This window comes from Falco peregrinus, chromosome 5 (genome assembly GCF_023634155.1).
Source record: "Falco peregrinus isolate bFalPer1 chromosome 5, bFalPer1.pri, whole genome shotgun sequence".
Classification (NCBI taxonomy): domain Eukaryota; kingdom Metazoa; phylum Chordata; class Aves; order Falconiformes; family Falconidae; genus Falco; species Falco peregrinus.
In genome coordinates, this window is record NC_073725.1 from 77,250,090 (window position 1) to 77,268,191 (window position 18,102).

At 60.4% G+C, this 18,102-nt stretch overlaps 1 protein-coding gene across 3 annotated transcripts in view; it reads left to right on the forward strand.

Annotated features, from left to right (window-relative positions):
* The window catches only part of LOC101921810 (mitochondrial Rho GTPase 2), a 45,326-nt gene extending 29,172 nt beyond the window's left edge, over nucleotides 1-16,154 (forward strand). Inside the window, exons 40-59 of one of the 3 annotated variants that reach the window (XM_055806506.1) lie at nucleotides 623-742; nucleotides 1,239-1,323; nucleotides 3,225-3,283; nucleotides 4,402-4,483; nucleotides 4,607-4,650; nucleotides 5,960-6,013; nucleotides 6,426-6,478; nucleotides 7,035-7,143; nucleotides 7,610-7,711; nucleotides 8,166-8,264; nucleotides 8,721-8,829; nucleotides 9,081-9,201; nucleotides 10,070-10,154; nucleotides 11,314-11,459; nucleotides 11,548-11,648; nucleotides 11,720-11,850; nucleotides 12,317-12,397; nucleotides 12,599-12,721; nucleotides 12,827-13,029; nucleotides 14,324-16,154. In XM_055806506.1, coding sequence (XP_055662481.1) covers nucleotides 623-742; nucleotides 1,239-1,323; nucleotides 3,225-3,283; nucleotides 4,402-4,483; nucleotides 4,607-4,650; nucleotides 5,960-6,013; nucleotides 6,426-6,478; nucleotides 7,035-7,143; nucleotides 7,610-7,711; nucleotides 8,166-8,264; nucleotides 8,721-8,829; nucleotides 9,081-9,201; nucleotides 10,070-10,154; nucleotides 11,314-11,459; nucleotides 11,548-11,648; nucleotides 11,720-11,850; nucleotides 12,317-12,397; nucleotides 12,599-12,721; nucleotides 12,827-13,029; nucleotides 14,324-14,441 — 2,025 coding nt within the window. In that variant the 3' untranslated portion in view covers nucleotides 14,442-16,154. Of the gene's footprint in view, nucleotides 1-622; nucleotides 743-1,238; nucleotides 1,324-2,756; nucleotides 2,849-3,224; nucleotides 3,284-4,401; nucleotides 4,484-4,606; nucleotides 4,651-5,959; nucleotides 6,014-6,425; nucleotides 6,479-7,034; nucleotides 7,144-7,609; nucleotides 7,712-8,165; nucleotides 8,265-8,720; nucleotides 8,830-9,080; nucleotides 9,202-10,069; nucleotides 10,155-11,313; nucleotides 11,460-11,547; nucleotides 11,649-11,719; nucleotides 11,851-12,316; nucleotides 12,398-12,598; nucleotides 12,722-12,826; nucleotides 13,030-14,323 lie in introns of those variants that run through there. The other 2 variants (XM_055806504.1, XM_055806505.1) reach the window with 2 other exon arrangements.
* Nucleotides 16,155-18,102: the final 1,948 nt, after the last annotated feature.

Sequence of the window (18,102 nt, forward strand, 5' to 3'; positions counted from 1 at the left end):
CGGTGCTCCCTCACAACTTCTTTTGCCACTCCAGCCTTCTCACTGTCAAGGTCTGAGAAACTAAAAAGTCCTTGAATTAGTATAAACATTACCTAGCAACAACTAAAAACACCAGTGCGTTATCAACATCCAAAACAGCACTGCATCAGCTGCTAAGAAGAAAAGTAACTCTATCCCAGCTGAAACCAGGACAGAAGGCAGCTCACTACAGGTCTCCCCACAGTAAATGGGGGAAGGATTGATCTTGTATCCATTACTAAAGATGTTTATCTTCTGCGCCTGATTTCCTTGTGTTAAGCTGATCCATAACACAATCCTGCCTTCAAGCCCACATAGCAATAATGCCTCTGTGGAAATTCAACCTGTTGGACCCTCATGTGTCCTGCTATGACAGTAAACAATTTGCTTCAGGTCTCCATGGCAGTGTGTGGTTGCTCCTTGCTTTGCCATGAGAACATCTGAGATGGCAATGCAAGAGGGAGGAAGCAGCCTCCATCATCCTAATTTCCCACTGCTTGGACACCCACAACCCAAGGGCTGGTGTCCCTCCATGCTCTCGTTTTGTCCCCACTCTGTCAGGTCAGGCTGGAGAAACTAGCTTCAATTTTGTTCCCTTCACCAGGGTCTCATCAGCCTTCCGCCCAGCCTGGCCGCCTTCTGCCCTTGGGAACACGGCACCCTGGTCTACGTCGGCTTTGGGATGCAGAAGGAAGCCTTGTTTTACAGTCTGCACAAAAAACAGGTACCCATGCCCTGCCCAGGTGGTGTAGGCACTTCTCTGCTGCTGCGGGGCTATGGCCACGTCGAACAAGGTGCAGTGGGGGGAGGCAGCGGTGCCTTGCGTGTAAAGCCAAGTCTGAAGGTGTGGGGTAGGCTCAGGCAAGCAGCTGCTCAGGGCAACAGCTTTTCATCTCAGAAACTCCCCAGCCTGGCCCAGGTGAGCAGCAGGGTCCTGCCCCTGCCTTGGGCTGCGTCTGGGCAGGCTGCCAGTCTCCCCTGCCACCCTGCTGCCTTTCCATCTGACTGGAGGGGAAGGCGCTGGCTTTCAGGAGCACTGTCTCTAAATCACTGAGCCAAGTCTCCTCTGGAAAGTCGATGCCTTTGGCAGGTTTCCGTGGTCTGAGAGGTGCTGTGCATCTGTCAGCCTCCCCTTTGAGAGGAGCCCTTTACCCTCCTAACTGCAGCCGCTCTGCCTTCTCATTTCTGAGGCATTGGTATGTTTCTCTTTCTGGAGACAGGTAGTTGAGAAGATCTCCTTGCCGTACTTTGCCACGTCGCTCAGCCTGTCTCCTGCAGCGCGATTCATAGCTGTCGGCTTTGGTGGTGAGTACCAAGGGGTGCCGTGGACTCTGCTGCCCAGGCTGCCTTGTCCCCAGCTTACCTTCGGCAGGTAGGGGTCTCCCATTCTTTCTGCAAGTGAGGAAACCAAGCATCCTTTTCCTTTTAAACAAGAGAGACATGCACACACAACAGCCCATATCCTCAGACTCTGAGAGCTACAGTCCTGGGACTGTGGGCAGGGTGTGTTGGGCAAGGAGAGTGCTCCTGGAGACTCCTAGCTTAGAAATGAGATGCATGAGCTCAGTCCTGTTTGTCAATGAGCAGGATTTCTCACTCGAATGACTTCATGGGATTACAGGGTCTCTTCACCTCTGTGTAGCTGTGAGCTACAGCCCGGGGTGCAGAAGGGACCCTCCCACAGCACAGGGACCATTGGCACCCTCCTCCTGTCAAGGGCACTGTGCTCCTGTAGCTGCTTGCATCTGTCCTACTGGGGCAGCAGCTCCTGAGAGCAGGGTGAGCTCCACACCTGCCCCAGAGCTGCAGGGCACCTGCTGTGAGCCCAGAACCAGGTGCTCCATGGGGGTGTGAGACAGCAGCACCGCACTAAAGCGTGCCGCAGCATCCATTACTGCGGTGTGCCAGCCTGACACAGTGTGGGGCCGCCAGGTCACGCGCTCCCCCCGGCTGCCCACTTGCCTTGGCAAGAAGCTGTTACGTGAAGAAGCCTGGTGGCTCAGTGGGGAGAGGGCTGGTGGGTGAGCAGGAGCACTGGTGCTGGCAGGGACGAGGCCTATGGTGGTGGAACCTCCCTCCCCCAGCGCTGACTGCTCTCCTTTCCCCACAGAACGGCTCCTGAGGCTGCTGCGCTGCCCTGCCAGCGAGGCACAGGACTACACCGGCCACGATGACACCGTCCATTTCTGCCGCTTCGCCCCCTCCGGCCGCCGCCTCGTCACAGCTTCCCACAGCGCCGTTCTCCTCTGGGAGCTCAGGGGCGGCTGAGGCAGGAGAGCCCCAGGCCCTGGCCCCCAGGCCCTGGCCCCCAGGCCCTGGCCCCCAGGCCCTGGCCCCCAGGCCCTGGCCCCCAGGCCCTGGCCCCCAGGCCCTGGCCCCCAGGCCCTGGCCCCCAGGCCCTGGCCCCCAGGCCCTGGCCCCCAGGCCCTGGCCCCCAGGCCCTGGCCCCCAGGCCCTGGCCCCCAGGCCCTGGCCCCCAGGCCCTGGCCCCCAGGCCCTGGCCCCCAGGCCCTGGCCCCAACCTCCTTCCCCGCGCGGGTTGCTGGGGCCGGCCGCGGCGGCGGGCCCGCAGGCCAGGCCCGGACGGTTGTGGGATGTGTTTTACAGCCCTGTTTGCTGTTTGTTTTGGATTTTATTTTTAAATAAAACATGGAAAACCGAAGCCAGGAGGTCTCGGGGTGCTGCGCGCCGAGCCCGGCCGCCGGGGGGCGCCGCTGTGCCCGCGCCGCTCTGCGCCGCCGCTCGCTGGTGAGGCCGGAAGCGGCGGGAGGCGGCGGCGGCCCCGGTGCCGCCATGAAGCGGGACGTGCGCATCCTCCTGCTGGGGGAGGGTAAGGCGGGCGCCGGGGGCATGCCCGGGGGCGGCGGGGCCGGGGGCTGAGCCCCTGGGGCGGCCTGGGGCCGGGGGGTGCCACCGGGCACCGGGAGGGCCTCGCCTGCGCGGGGGGCCGGGGCAGCGGCCGGGCCTGCCCGTGGTCCCGGCGGGGCGGGAGCCGTGGCCCCTGCCGGCGCAGCGCTCTCGGGCCGGCCTGGCCGGCGCCGCCGGGGCTCCTCGGGCGATCCGGGCGGAATCGTGGCACCCGCGTCCCCGTTTGCCCGCGGGGGTGACTGACTGACCGGCCGCTGGCTCCGCCTGTGGCGGCCGTTGCCCCCCGGCTGCCTCTCGCCCCGCCGGGCCGGTGCCAACCTCTTCCCTTTCTTTCCTAGCCCAGGTGGGGAAGACATCTCTGATCATGGCCCTGGTGGGCGAGGAGTTCCCTGAAGAGGTGAGTGTGAGGGGGGGAGCCCTGGGCCCCCGGGCCGGCTCTGTCCCGGGTGCCACCGGCCCGAGGCGGGGGTGCCTGGAGTGCCCCAGCTCCCTGGGCCCGGTGACAGCCCCGGGGTGGCGCAGGACGGTGAGGGCCCCGTGGAGCTCCAGCTGAAAGGCTGTTTTCTTCGCTTTGTGCTCTAATTCCTGACTTGGGGCCCTCTCTGCCCTGGGGAGGGGCACAGGCACCTGCTGCTGGGGGACTCTGCACCCACCAGGGTGGCAGGCTGTGGGGCCCAGCCTTGCCCTGCGCGGCAGGGCTGTTTGGTCCCCGGCGCCAGCCTTGCTGTGCCGACACTGGCACTGAATTGTTGGGATGGACCAAACCATGTTTCCTGTCTTCTGTGCCCACCTGGAGGTGGGCTCGGTACTTTGAACTGGGTCATCTGTGAGGAGCAGCATCCAGCCTGCCTACGTGTGCCCCTTGGAGCTTCCAGCTCAGGGGCTTACTCTCCCAGTGTGGTTCAGATAAGGAAATGGGATCGGTCTGGCTGGGCATGTTTGCCTCGTGCTGCCAGGTGGTTTCTTCGCTGCCTGCGAGCAGATGGTGACCTCTGCGATGTTTGTGCTGGGAAGCATCAGCTCCAAGGGTTTGGGGGAGGACTGGCTCCGCGCACCTTCCCATGCTCTCGCAGCAAAGCCTGGACAATCAGCTTAGAGCTTCTCCCAGCTGCCAGGAGGTCAGGCCGGAGAGCTGGGGGAGTGCTGAGGCTTATCTCTGGAGCTGTAGCAGGGGTGACAGTGCTGGCGATGACTCATCTGAAAGATGGCTTCTCTGGTGGGACTCTGTGCTGTCAGGAGCTGCCTCTCAAAGGAGGGCTCGTCTCAAGGGAGGGCTCGGGACTGGAGGGTGGTTGAAGGTTTCACCCTGGGGACACCAGCTGTGTGAGGGCTGGACTGTAGTGAGCTGTAGCGGCAGCTGCAGCCCGGTGGGCTGGGTGGTCTGTGGCCTGGAGCTCATCCCACCCTGGCAGGGATGGAGCTGTGCAGCTGTATTGGGATCTGAAGTCCCTTGTTACCTGTCCACTCGGTTGCATTTGGCATGGCCGGCTGGACTGGAGTCTGCTGGCTTTGCAGGTGCCCCCTCGTGCGGAGGAGATCACAATCCCAGCTGATGTCACCCCTGAGAAGGTCCCCACACATATAGTGGACTACTCAGGTAGGGCCTGTCCCCCCTCACTCCCTGCCGGCCTCACTTCTCCCCTTCTCTGCCTGGTTGAGGGGAGTGGGAAGGGGGCCCTGCTGCTGGGGGCAGCTGGTGACTGCTCTGTTCCATTTTCAGAGTCGGAGCAGACGGAGGATGAGCTGCAGGAGGAGATCGCTAAGGTGAGCGGGGCTGGACACAGAGGTGTTGCAGGACAGGAGGCTGCGGTGCCTGTAGCCCTGCAGCCAGCGTGGCTGCTCACTCTCCCCATTGGTCACCCGGAGATGCACAGGCAGTTGGTTATCTGTGGATTAATGCTGTCATTTTGTTTAGAGGTTTGTTTAATCTTTCTCTGTCTTGTAAGCTGTCGTGTGTGGCTTGTTCTAGCCCTCCAGGGAGCCTTCAGGGGGGCAGGGGGGCAGCTTGCTGCCCACCAGGAGGGGGAGGAGGAGGAGGCAGCTGAGCAGACAATGTGCTCTTAGCCTCCAGATGTTCCCAACGGACTCAGAAGAGGGGAGAAGCAGTTGCTGAGCTTGGGTGAGACCACCCTGCTCCTTGTGTTAGGTCCCTGTGGCTGCCTGGGGAAGCAGTGGCACAGAGGAGTTGGTCTGGGAGCTGAATCCCTGGGGAGTGCTGGGCAGGGAGGAATGAGGGCTCCCACATCCCTCAGAGCAGCCATGGAGGAGTAATCTAGTTGGCTGGCTGGGGTGAGCCCAGCTGCTCTTCTCTGCCCTGGGATTAACCTCGGCTCTGCAGGGAGGAGGACCTCTTGATTATGGATAATAAAACTGTCTCTCCCCTGTGCACCTCACGTGAACAAAGCTATTTAATCTCTCCACCTCAGTGGCTAATGGTCAAGGAGTGGGCACGGGGGTCCTGCTCCCTCCACCCAGACAGCAAGAGCATACAGAGGCTTAAAACAGCTCCAGGAAATCCTGCCTAAACCCTTGTGTGTCCTCGGGATTAGCGTTAAACTCTCTCCTCAAAGGGCCAGTGATCCCTCCTGTCTGCTTCAAATGAAGCATTGGTGTCAGCGCTGTCTGCATGGGGTCAGAGAGGGGAGGAGGGCAGCGGCCACTGGCCCAGCGTGGAGCACGGGCACAGCCATGCTGGGGGGGGGAGCAAGGGGCGGGGAGCAGGGAGCCGGGGCTCCAGGCATGGAAGCAGATGTGCCCGCAGCAGCTCCTGAAGCAGACGAGCCCCCGTCTTTGCTCTGAGCAGCCTGTTGTAGAGCTTGTGTTGACGGCATGCGAGTTGTTGCTGTGGGAGGGCTGTGTGTACGTGTGCACACTCACGCGCGCTCAGCTGTCGCTGCTGGGTTTCAGTGCGAGCGTGCTGACAGCGCGTGGGGCCGGGGCTCCTGGCCGTGGGGCTGGCGTGCCGCTACGGCAGCACCGCAGCACCGTGCCTCGGGCTCAGCTGGCCTCCCTGCCGCAGGGAGCGTGCCGTGTGGACCCTGGCTCACCACCCTTTGCTGCTTCTCTCTTGCAGGCCAACGTGGTCTGCGTGGTGTACGATGTCACCAAGGAAGCCACGATTGAGAAGGTAACGGGTTCCCCACCAGCACCCCACCAGCCCTGCTCCAGCAGCAGCACCAGAGGGGAAGGGGTTTCCAGCGCTGGGTCCTTCCCTGCTGCCCCAGCTTCTTGGTGTGGGTGGGTACTGACAACCCCCAGCCCTGTGAAGGATTTGGGGTTTGAGACCCCTGCAAGCAGAGGCTGGCTGAGCAGAGCCTGGGCTTGCTCCCACGTTGGCCATTGTCCTCACGTGCTGGGGAGCAACAGGTTTGTTGCATCCTTCTGCTGGCATCCAGCATCCCTGGCTCTGCGCTGCCTGCTGGTGTGGGGCAGTGCCGGGGAGCAGATGGCTGCAGGGCCCTGCTGGCTGCCCCGGCACCTGTGCTGGGAGCTGCCTCTCAGGCTGCGCTGACAGCCCTTTCCCTGTGCTTGCCTTTCAGATTCGCACAAAGTGGATCCCTATGGTGAACGGGGGAGTTGAAAAGGGCTCCAGGTACCGTGTGTGGCGTGGTCTGCGGCTGCAGAACTGGGGGATTTAGCAGGCTGTTGGGGTGCCCACCACCTTTGCCCCCTCCTGAGCTTACTGAGATCAAACCAGCTTTATGACTTGTGGCCAGACCACTTGCAGCAGAAGAACGTGGGAGCTTTTCTCCCTCGCAGATCCAGCTGAGGCTGAGGGAGAGGAGAGGGTTCCTTCCCCCCTCTATCTGTTCTGAGCCAGGCAGGGAGAAGAGGCTGCCAGGGGAGTACGGGAGCACAGAAGCCACAATCTGTGTGTGGATCACTTAGGCAGAAGGCTGCTGTGCTGGATTAAAGGCTCCTGAACATATTGTTGCTGGGTGAAAGCGTAAGCAGGATCAGGCAGTCTGTTTCTCCAGATGGGTGCTCACAGCCGTGGGAGGGAGGAAAGCTGCTCTGGACCTTGTAGAGGAGGGTGGGGAGGCTCCCTGGCCTGCTGCCTGGGAGCATGCATGGCTGGGGCAGCGCTGAGACCAAGAGAGGGGTGGCCTCACTCATGTTCTCTGGCTCTCCATCTTTTTTTTTCCCAGGATCCCCATTATTTTAGTGGGAAACAAGTCTGACCTGCAGGTGGGGAGCTCCATGGATGTCATCCTGCCCATCATGAACCAGTTCTCAGAGATTGAGACTTGTGTGGAGGTGAGAAAACTGGAGGGTTTCTGTAAAGCCTCCCTGAGGGTTAGGAGCACTTATCTGGCATGAGTCAGGGAGCCTTTGTGCTTGTGGAGACCTGTCCTGCAAATGTTGCTCTGCCAGAGTACCCCATCTGGGTCTTGAGAGCCTGTGCTTTAGGCTTTCTGTCCTTTGCCACTTTGCAGGGAGTGAGTTTCAGTGTCTGCCCACTCTGGCTCTCCAGCTGTAACTGATGCTGGAGCTACATGGCAGCCCTACTTGGCTCTGGGGCTGTGGAACACGCATAGCAAAGATGCAGCATGAGCAAGAGGTTTCCTTTGGTTTTTTCCTCATGGTGAACAGGTGTTGCTCTGTGCTTTGATGCACAACTTACCTGGCTTGGGGAGCTCGTGTCGTCTTCCTCCAGCCCCTTATCACCAGCCCATCACCTGTCCTCGCTCACAGGGCTGTCTCTTCCTTTGAATTCCCCCAGTGCTCCGCCAAGAACCTCAAGAACATCTCTGAACTCTTCTACTATGCCCAGAAAGCTGTGCTGCACCCCACCGCCCCTCTCTATGACCCAGAGGAGAAGCAGGTAGGAAGCACTGTTCCCAGCCCCTTGGAGGAGTCTCCTTCCCATCACAGCGCTCTGGTCTGGTGCTGTGCTTCTGCCCCTGGGTAGGAGGGTGGAGAGTTTGGGCCAGCGCAGCCAGAGCAAGGGGAAGCACCCATGTCCTGTGCTGGGTGTAGCCAGCTGAGCATATCCAGGCCAGAGAGAGCTGCAGGGACCTGGGGCATGGTGGGGCAGAAGCCCTCATGCTCCAGACCACGTGTTGGCCACGGTGGGAAGGGTCCAGGAGAAAACTTCCCGTGGGCTGTCCTGCTCCTGACTCCCACCTCCAAGGTAGCTGCAATAGTGGCCTAGCTGGACCGTGCACCCAGCCAGTAAAGGAAGGGAACCCCTCTGTGCATGGGGTGTCAGGAGGCAGGAGGAAGAGCCAGGTCGAAGGTGGTACCCTGGTTTTGTCACCATGGTTGGTCCCTTGCAGCTGAAACCTGCGTGTGCACGAGCGCTGACCCGGATTTTCAACCTCTCAGACCAGGATAACAACCAGATCCTTAGCGATGATGAACTGAACTACTTCCAGGTACGGCTGGCTGCAGGGCTGAGATATTCCCCAGTCCCTTGTGGAAAGCCTCTGGGGTCCCCTTTCCATCCAATACCAGGCAGAAAGGCTGACTGTCCCTTCTGACATAGCCGTCCTGTTTACATTCAGTACTTCTGCTGTTGCGTAGCTAAAGCACCGTAGGGTGCATCTCGGCGCACATGGGGATCCGCAGGTCTTCCATCTTTGTTAGGCTTGGGCCAAGTTTGCTCTGCAGTGGTAAGAGCAGGAGGCTCTGGAGGTAGATGTTGAGTCGTATGTTAGTGGGATGCTAAAGAACAGGGGTTTGGTCAAGGTCTGAGGCAGTAATCCATGAGCTGGGTGGATTTTCTCTCCTAGAAACACAGTCTCCTTGCCAGGGGAGAGGGATGGTGGTGAGAAAGAGGGTTGTGCTGTGTGTGCTTTGCTGACGATGAGCACCTTTTTCTTGGGAGGTAGAAGTCCTGTTTTGGAAACCCACTGGCTCCCCAGGCACTGGAGGACGTGAAGATGGTTGTGTGGAAGAACACTACAGACGGGGTGCAGGACAACGGCCTGACATTGAATGGTAACAGCACAAGGGCTCCGTGCCCCTGCCCAGCAAGGGATGGAGGGACCCATCTCGTTCAGCACAGTGTGAGGGGCCCTGTCCTTGGGGCTGAGCCTCCTGCCTCTCAAGCCTGAGCCTGCTGTGACTGCTGGAGCTCTCTGGCCAAGCAGCCTGTTTTCCCAGGGAAAGTGTGGTCCTGAGGAGTGGAACCCTGAGGCTGAGTGCTCAGTTGGCCCCGCTGTGTCTGAGCCACCTGATCTCCTCTGCAGGCTTCCTCTTTCTCAACACGCTCTTCATCCAGAGGGGCCGGCACGAGACCACCTGGACCATCCTTCGCCGCTTCGGGTACGACGACGAGCTGGAGCTGACGGATGACTATCTCTACCCACAGTGCGTATCCTACCATGGAGTGGGGCGGGTAGGGTGTGACATCCTCATGGTGCGCAGCTCAGGCACCAGCACCTTTGCTGGCTCCTTTCTGCACCCTGGGGTCTACTGCATTCCTCAGCTGAAGCTGAATCCACACCCTTAGGTCATGGTCAGGTTTGTGCTCCTCACCTTATCCTGTGGGCAGGAGCTGACAACGTGGGGCTGGCAACAAATAAAACAGGCCTTGGAGCTGCTGATTGTGCTGCTGGCTCTGATGTAGGCGGACAAGGAGGTGGGGAATGAATGAAGGCCTGTCCCAACTTCCCTTGGCATCAGCAAGGGGTTTTTGAAGGCTGTTCTGTCTCTGCCTGAGCTGAGGCAGAATGGTTCTGTCGGGGGCAGTGAGCTGTCAGCATCTCCCTCCCGGCTGATTCTGCAGCTGCTCTCTCTTCTCTGCTCCCTGCCACCCTGGAGGTGGTGATCTGGCAGTAATGAAAGGGTTTGGTTTGTGAGCTGCCTCATCCTCTCTCCAGACAGCAGCCTGCGCAGGGAGGTGACAGGGCCTTTGCTGGTGGAAGGCACCCCAGGGGTAGTGCCGTGCCCTACTGAAGCCCTGGGCATGAGGCAGAGCAAGCGCTAAATCATCTCCCCGGCTGCTTGGGCAGCATGGGTGTGCCAAGGAGCGGCCACTGTGCACCCTTGAGGGCTTGTCCCTAAAAGAAAAGGGCTGTGTCAAGGAATAGCCAGGCCTGGAGACAACCGCTGGCCTCAAGCAGGGTGACAGTAGGGAGCTGTGTCCTCTGGGTGACATCCAGCTTGGCCGAAGACCTGCTCACACGCTGCCCTTTACTCAGGGCTTGAGGAGGCTCACTTGGATCTCTTCTGACAGGTTCCGCCTTCCTCCCGGCTGCTCCACAGAGCTCAACCACTTGGGCTACCAGTTCCTGCAGCGGCTGTTTGAGAAGCACGATAAGGTGGGCAACATGCGGTGGAGCTACCTGGGGAGGGGGTGCTGCTCTCTGCTGGGCTGCATGTTTGGGGGTAGCCGCTCTCCTGCCCACCCCTCTGTTGCAGGGAGCAGACGTAGTGCCAGTGAAGGCCTTTCCTCTGCCACTGTGCTCCCTTCACAGCCTCTTGCCGAGGCTTTGAGAGCAGGAGGTGGTCACGGCAAGCTGTACAGAGTCTGATGGCAGCAGCATGTCAAGGGCACGGGGTTGTGGTTGCTACCCTTGACCAAAGGGCAGCCAGTAAAGTTTGGGCCTTCAGGGGATGGGTCTGAGTTAACATCACAGTAGTGTGGCCCCTCATAGTGCCTGGCTGCAGCACGCAGGGTGGCAGGAGAAGCAGGCACAGCTGCTGGCCTGCAGCCACGGACCAAGCCCAAGCACCCACACAGCTGCCAGTCCTGTGGAGGGGGTGCCAGGCTGGAGAGAGGGAAAGCAAACAACTGATCTGTGCCATGCTCTTGCTCTTTGGAGTGTGGGAGAAGGGAATTTGTTGGATCTGCATGCACCTGCCCGGACTAGTTATTCAGATGCTGATGTGCACCTGGGGTACAGCAGCTCTGCAGCCACTGGGAGCTGCAGCACTGAGTTGATGCATGTCCCTGCGTGCCCAGGTGCTGGCAGATCCTCCTCAGGCACACCAGCCTGAAGGTGCTGCGTTGGTGTGTGGTTAGCTGCTGGTCTGGTGGCCACACAGACCTTGGGTTAGTTATCTTGCGGTGTGGAAGGCCAGGCTGGACCAATGGAGGCTGCTGCGGGGTGGCTGGCCCCAGGGACGCCAGGAACAGCAGCTCAGGGCTGTGGGGCGAGTGTGGACAGGTCCTGCCCGGTAGCAGGGCTGCCAGTGGTTCCAGCTGTGATCGCAAAGCAGAATCGGCCTGCCTCTTGTGCAGTGATGGGAGTCCCTGGGGCATAGGCCCTCTGTACGCTCACACAGCTCTGGCTTCGCTTGCAATTGATTTTTGCCATTGAAAGCATCCCTGTGTCATTCTGCAGCAGTGAGGGAGGTGGGTTTTGTGCCCGGGACCCTCTCCGGACCCTGACAATGCATGGTGTAGCTGCAGAGAGCTGCTGGTGCCTGTACAGGCTGTGTCGTGCCTCAGCTGCTGACTCCCCTGTGTTTTGGCAGGACCAGGACGGAGCCCTCTCGCCCACAGAGCTGCAGAACTTCTTCAGTGTCTTCCCCTGCGTGCCCTGGGGCCCTGAGCTCTACAACACGGTATGCACCACTGATAAAGGCCTGCTTTCCCTGCATGGATTCCTCTGCCAGTGGACGTAAGCTCAGTCCCTCTCCCCTGCCTTTAGTCATGTCACTTAGCCCTTGCTGATCTTGCTGGCTTCCCGGTGCGCTCTGTCTCTCCAGGCTTGTGGCTTACCTGGATGTGCGGCACTGCCTGGAGTGCCTGGGCTACTTGGGCTACCCCATCCTCTCGGAGCAGGACTCCCAGACACAAGCCCTCACAGGTACGGCCATGCCCTCCCCTCCTGTCACGGCTCAGGTCCCTCCTCTCGCTCACCAGCCTCTCTCCTGCCAGTGACCCGGGAGAAGAGGATTGACCTGGAGAAAGGCCAGACCCAGAGAAACGTCTTCCTCTGCAAGGTGCTGGGAGCCAGGGGCGCAGGCAAGTCCGCCTTCCTGCAGGCCTTCCTCGGCAGGAGCCTCGCGGTGAGTGGCTGCTCCCCTCTCCGGCCGCGCTGCGGCAGGGCGTCCCAGCGGAGCAGGAGGCAGAGCCGTGAGGCCGTTGAGTGATCTGCCGTGTGATGGCACCTCCCTGCCCATGGCCAGGCCCCAGCAGCCAGGCAAAGGGCTTCACAGTCCCCTCTGTGCTGCTGGTGCCAGTCGCTGTGGCTCTTGCATCCTTAATTTTGCCTGAGGCAGTGGGCCCGCTCCCTCTGCTTGTCCTGAGGATCTCGGAGGGGCTGTGCCTTTCCTGGGCAGCCGTATCTCCCCGATCTGACTGAGGTGATGCTGACTTTCCCTGCAAGTTATGAACAGCCCCACGTCTCGTGGGCAGGCTGGCCTTCAGGTGGCCATTACAGCACAGGGACTTGGGGCAGTGGGCAGTGCTCTCCCTCCCCTAAGCACTGCTCTTGCTCCCTGCTGTCTGAGACGATGTTTTCATTGGTGGCAGGGCCAGAGGGAGAACGCAGGGGAGCCATCCCTCTACGCGATCAACACGGTGCAGGTCAACGGCCAGGAGAAGTACCTTATAGTAAGTCAGGGAGAGGAAGGAATCGCTGCTGGCTGGCTGACGGCAGGGCTGGGCTGTGTCCCCCCATATTGCTGCAGCAGCATCCTGGCACCCCTGGGCTGTGGCTGTGGTCATGCCAGCACAGTCCGTGTGCTGGTGTGAGAAATGGCCTGTGCCCTTGAGACAGTGCTGTGCCACCCATCCCTTCCCTTCCTGCTCCAGCTGTATGAGGTCAGCGCTGACACGCAGTTCACGAAGCCGTCGGACGCAGCCTGCGACGTCGCCTGCTTCATCTACGACCTGAACGACCCCAGATCCTTCAGCTACTGTGCCAGTATTTATAAGGTGGCTGGCAGGGGCCCTGTGGGACGTCAGGCTTTGCATGGCAGCCCCACACGTCCCAGGGGCTGGGCACTTAAGCCTCGCTGCGACTTCTCCCTCTCTCGGCAGCAACACTACATGGACAGCCAGATCCCCTGCGTCTTTGTGGCCTCCAAGACAGACCTGCCAGAAGCGAGCCAGCAGCCCGGGCTGTCCCCCACCGAGTTCTGCTACAAGCACTGCCTCCCGCCACCCTTCCTCTTCTCCTGCCACAGCCAGGGGCCACCCGGCACCACCATCTACACCAAGCTGGCCACCGCCGCCACCTTCCCGTTAGTATCCTTCCTGCGGAGGGGGCTCAGCTGGGAGCAGAGCTTGGGGAGGGGGGCTGCGTCCGAGCCCTCTGCCACGGTGCTGTTGGTTTGGTTTCTTTCTTGGTGTCATTCGCTCATACAAGTAATTGAAACGAAAAAGGCCACTTCTTCCCCTACTTGGAGAGGGTGGAGGCTCTCTTCTGCCTCGTGTCTCTGGCAGATTATTATTAGATAGATCCTGCCACAGGAGTTTTTATTTTTGAAGCCTAAGATAAAAAATGCTGAAGGGGAGTAGCCAGCCTAGTTTGCCAAGGCCTGCAGAGGCGGGGTGGCAGCTATTTTCTCCTGATGAGGTGGATCAGACTGAAAAAAGAGGTCAGTGAAGCGAGACCTCTGTGCGCACAGCCTGTCTTTGGGAAGGAGCCGCACCTGAAAGGGGCTGGGTGACGGGGCAGGGGGGCAGACGGGCTGGTCGCAGGCAGTGGGGGGAGATCTGGGAAGGAGAAGGTGTCTGCGTGGGGCATCGCTCTGCTCGAGAGGTGGAGGGGGCTGAAAGCTGAGGGCCGGCACAATGCTGGGGGCAGAGCCCTCCCAGGGAGAGCATGTGGGTGTGTTGGAAGACAGGATGCGATTACTAGTGAGTGGTTTTCCCTCCAGCTTCTTTTCAATAAACAACTTTATTTTTAGAGCTGACACTTTTTTTTTTCCCTCTGCAGTATTAAAATTTAAATATTCTTAATATATCTTAGGGTATGTGGTATAAATAAATAACAGCGTAATGGAGGGCCAGGGATTGGCTGTTCTCCCCTGATTTACTGGGGAATGAATAATGGATATGTCTTTCCTCCTCAGAGGAGCATGTTGATGCAGGACAGCGTGTGTTTAGGAAGGGAGTGTGTACGCTCAGGCAGGACTTAGGTTGGTGTCACTGGCTGTGCCAGCGTCTCCCCCTGCATCTGCTTCTGGGTCTCTGTGCACTTGGAGTTGTAAAAGCAGCTTGACCTAGAAAGGCAGATACATACCTCCTTGCTCGTACTAATTATTTAGGTGTTGGTTGTGCTATTTCCAGACCACAGGAGGGTAAAGCTGCATTCGTCCCACCAGCAGAGCAGAGAGCCATCACTTGGCTTGCTGATGATGCCAGGCAGCGGGTTCTCTGGCTTGCAGGACTGGGGAGCCTCTTGGTGCTCTCTGCCTTCAGCTGGGCACAACACTGTGGTCACCTTCTGTCCCCCCCTGGGGACACTAGCGTGGCGTTTGGACAGCCCTCTCTGTGTGCCTCGCTCACTGCCTCTTCTCTCTTTCCTTGCAGCCACTTGAATGCCGTGGAGCTGGGAGCCGCGTCCTTCTGGCTCCGGGTGGCTCTGGGGACTGCGGTGACTGCTCTGGTAGGGTTCACGCTGTACCGCGTGCTAGCCAAGAACAAATGAGAGTCACTCTCCACCCTGTCCTCCCTGTGACACCAGCCTCCCCGTCCCGAATGATGCCCCGGTGAGGGGCCCTGCCTCAAGCTGGTCCCTGGTAGGAAATCCTCCTTTCCCCTCAGCCTGGATTGCAGGACCAGTGAAACCGGACTTCCCAGCACCAGCAGGATAGATCCCCCGGCACCAGCCAGCCTAACCCTGCCAGCCTCTGCAGCCTCTTCGCCCACATGGCTTCTGCCCAGCCTAGCAGCAGGGGCCAGGCAGCTCAGCTGGGGGCTCCGCCTCACCGGCAGCTGGAGGATCACCCTCATCTTTTATTCTGTTAAATTTTTTTAACGTTTGTTTTTAAGCTCAAACTGAGTGTTTCAGTATCTGTTGGGCCGGGCACATCCCTTCCCCCAAGGGCTGTGCTGGTGCCTCAGCTCAGGGTGGGGCAACACTCCTGCAGCCCCTGGGGCCTCCAGCAGCAGCAGAGCTGTCGATCTTGGCACCAGCCCCACACCTCCCTCTCTGGTCCCTGTTTCCCCCAGCCAGCACTGGGAAAGGCAGCCGTGGAGTGCCGGGAGCTCACACCCCCCACCCCTCTTTTCAGGTCATGCCTGGCCCCTCTCCCTGGGCTGCACGGGGCGGGAGCGATACCCAGGACCTGTCCCGGGCTCCTTCTTTTGTTTCTGCACAAATTCTGAGTCCTGCAGTGTGCCAGGCTCTCAGGCCATCTGCCCCTGCCCTGGTCACCAGTGTTACGGCCACCAGTATTTGAAGGGCCTCAGGAGGACTGGTAAGCTGGAGAGGGCTGCGAGGGCGTAGGATGCCCGCAGCGCTCCGGAGGGCAGGCTGCAGTCCTTTCCTGGCAGTGCCGTTGCTGAGCTGGTGCCACACCGTGCCATACGCTGGGACATGGCCCTTGTCCTGCTGTCCCCTCTGTGGGGCAGTGGCCATGCTGAGGCTGTCCCAGGGCATGAGGCTCTGGGCGTTGCATCTCCTGATACAACTGGAAGCTCGCTCCTCTGTCCCCTGCCTGCACCCGGGCTGGCGTTTGCTGCCGGGCAGCTGCTGTGACTTCAGCTCGTTGCAGATCCAGGGCCAGTCCCACAGCGTCCCTGGCCCCCAGTCCCAAAGAGCAAGGCCAGGCTTGCTGGCCCCCTGCCCAGCTCGCACCCATCCTGCGACTCCAGCCATCCAGGGGGTCTGCTTCTGGCTCAGTGACACGAGCTCTTAAGCTTTCTGAGCACACTCAGGGTAGGTTTCTGTGCAGGCAGCTGGTTGGGGCAGCACCGAGGTAGCAGCTGGAGTTGCTTTTCCATATGTTTTGTTTATTTAAACTTCTTATCATGTCCTGGAGCCGGTGAGGGAGTTGGGAAGTGGCTGGGTGACAGCCGGCATCTCTTATGGGGCAGTCCCAGGGTGGTGCCCCATCCTGCTGGTGCGTGGTCCCCAGCACTGGCAGGACAGAGGGTCCCTCCCTTGCCAGAGCTCCTGTGCCAGTTGGGCACCCACTGCCATCGCCCTTGCCACTGGCCCATGGTTCATGACACTGCCAAGGCCATGTCCCTGGTGTTTCCATGTCCCTTCTCTGTGCCCAAGCCCACCGTGTGTGGCTCTGCGAGCCAGGCCTATGGCTGGTGGTCTGACCCCCTCCCAGCACCGGTCCGTGTCTGGCAAAGCCATACCGTGTTAGGTTTGTTCTCTATAACAAAATAAATTTTTACACACCTTCCACTTGCACACTGTGTCCTGCATCTCGCGGGCAGCAGGACCCCTCACCCCTGCCCCAGGGCTGCACAAAGCTTGGGGCCTCCCTTGGCTGGGGTGTGAGCAAGGAGACCCGCCAGGGCCTGGGCTGCCCACCCCCTTTGGGGGCAGTTACGGGGATTTAGGGCAAGAGCTAATGCCCAGCCCTGTGGGACAAGGCTCGGGGCTGGCCCAGGGCTCTTTGGTGCCTGGGGACATGGATAACTCCGCAACAGGTGCCAGCTGGTGGGGACAGGCAGGGAAGGAGGTGGTGGGTCCCTGAGTCACCGTGGCAGAATGTCCCAGGTGGTGGCCCCATGTGGGGTTAGGGGCTCCCCACTTCCCCACAGCTGCCTTCCTCCCGCAGGCCTGCGGCTCCCGGGGCTGTGCCACCTCCCCTGCCTGTTCCCGTTTCCCCGTGGCAGCTTTTCCCTTCAGCTATTTCTGTCTCTGCAGGCTCTGCCGCGGGTGCTGGGCACGGGGAATGTGGGTGCAGCTGGGGAAAAGGCTTTTCCCTGCACCTCTCCAGGGCTTCTTTGAGGCTGGAGGGGGCCAGGCTGCTTCCCCGTGTGCTGGGGTCCCTCCAGGCTGCTGGGGTGGGAGAGGAGACCCCTCTGACTATGGCAAACCAGAGCATCCAGGGGTGCTGGGGCAGGGATGGGGAGGGAGCGTGGCCAGTACCGCTGCGGTGACGCCAAGGTGGACGGGACACACGGTGCTCCCCGGTGAGTCCAAACCAGGCTGGGCCCTGCGGGAGCAGCAGCCCCACTTGCTGTGGTGTGTATTAATAGTGCCGGTGGCACATGTCGTGCCAGGGCAGGGGACACGCGTGGCAGGGCTGTGGGAGCTCACCCATGGCCATACACAGTCCCCGAGGGGCCCAGGCATTGCCCCGCTGCCTGGCACCTCTGCCTGCCCCGCGCCAGCCAGCATCTATGTGGCATCACCAGCATGCGCAGCCCTGCCCGCTGCCTGCCAGCACCTCTGCCCCACACCGCAGCAGGGCTGTGGAGTCCAGAGCTCCCCCAGCACTCGCAGTGGGGCTGATCTGCAGCCCAGGGGAGCGGGGACGGTGCCAGGGCTGGGTCCTGGGGACATGCTGCCCTGGGGGACAGGGCACCCAGGGATCCTGGGGCAGCAGGCTTGGCCTGGGTGCTGCTGTGCACATCATGTGAAGTGTGCCCAGTGCCAAGCTGCTCTGCGTGCTCTGTGCTGGGCAGGTGCCAGCACTGGAGGCACCATGAGCCCCGTGCCGGGGTGGGGGAGCTGTGGGGCTGCACCCCAACCTGTGCTGGGCTGTGCGTGCAGGGTCAGGAAGGAGGTACAGCCTGCAGTCACCTGTGCCAGACTCAGCAGGTGCCTAGTGCTGGCATGCTGGTACCCATACTAGGATGCTGGTACTAATACTGGGATGCAGGTGCTATACTGGGATGCGGGTGCCATACCAGGATGCAGTTACAGCACCAGGACACAGATTCCTGTAGCAGGATGCAGGTGCTGTACTGTGATGCAGAAGCATGTACCAGGATGCAGGTGTTGCACTGGGAGGCAAGTACCTACCAGGATGTGGGTACCTGTACTGGGATATGGATACTCACACTGGGATGCAGGGAGCTGTACTGGGATGCAGCTACCTGCACAAGGATGCAGGTACCCATACAGGATGCAGGTACCCATGCAGAGATGCAGGAAGCTGTAGGATATGGGTACCTGTGCAGGGATGCAGGTACCCATACAGGGATGTGGGTACCCGTGCAGGGATGCAGGGGGCTGTACAGGGATGCAGGTACCCATACAGGGATGAGGGTACATGTGCAGGGATGCACGGAGCTTTACAGGGATGCAGGTACCCATACAGGGATGTGGGTACCCGTGCAGGGATGCAGGGGGCTGTACAGGGATGCAGGTACCCATACAGGGATGAGGGTACATGTGC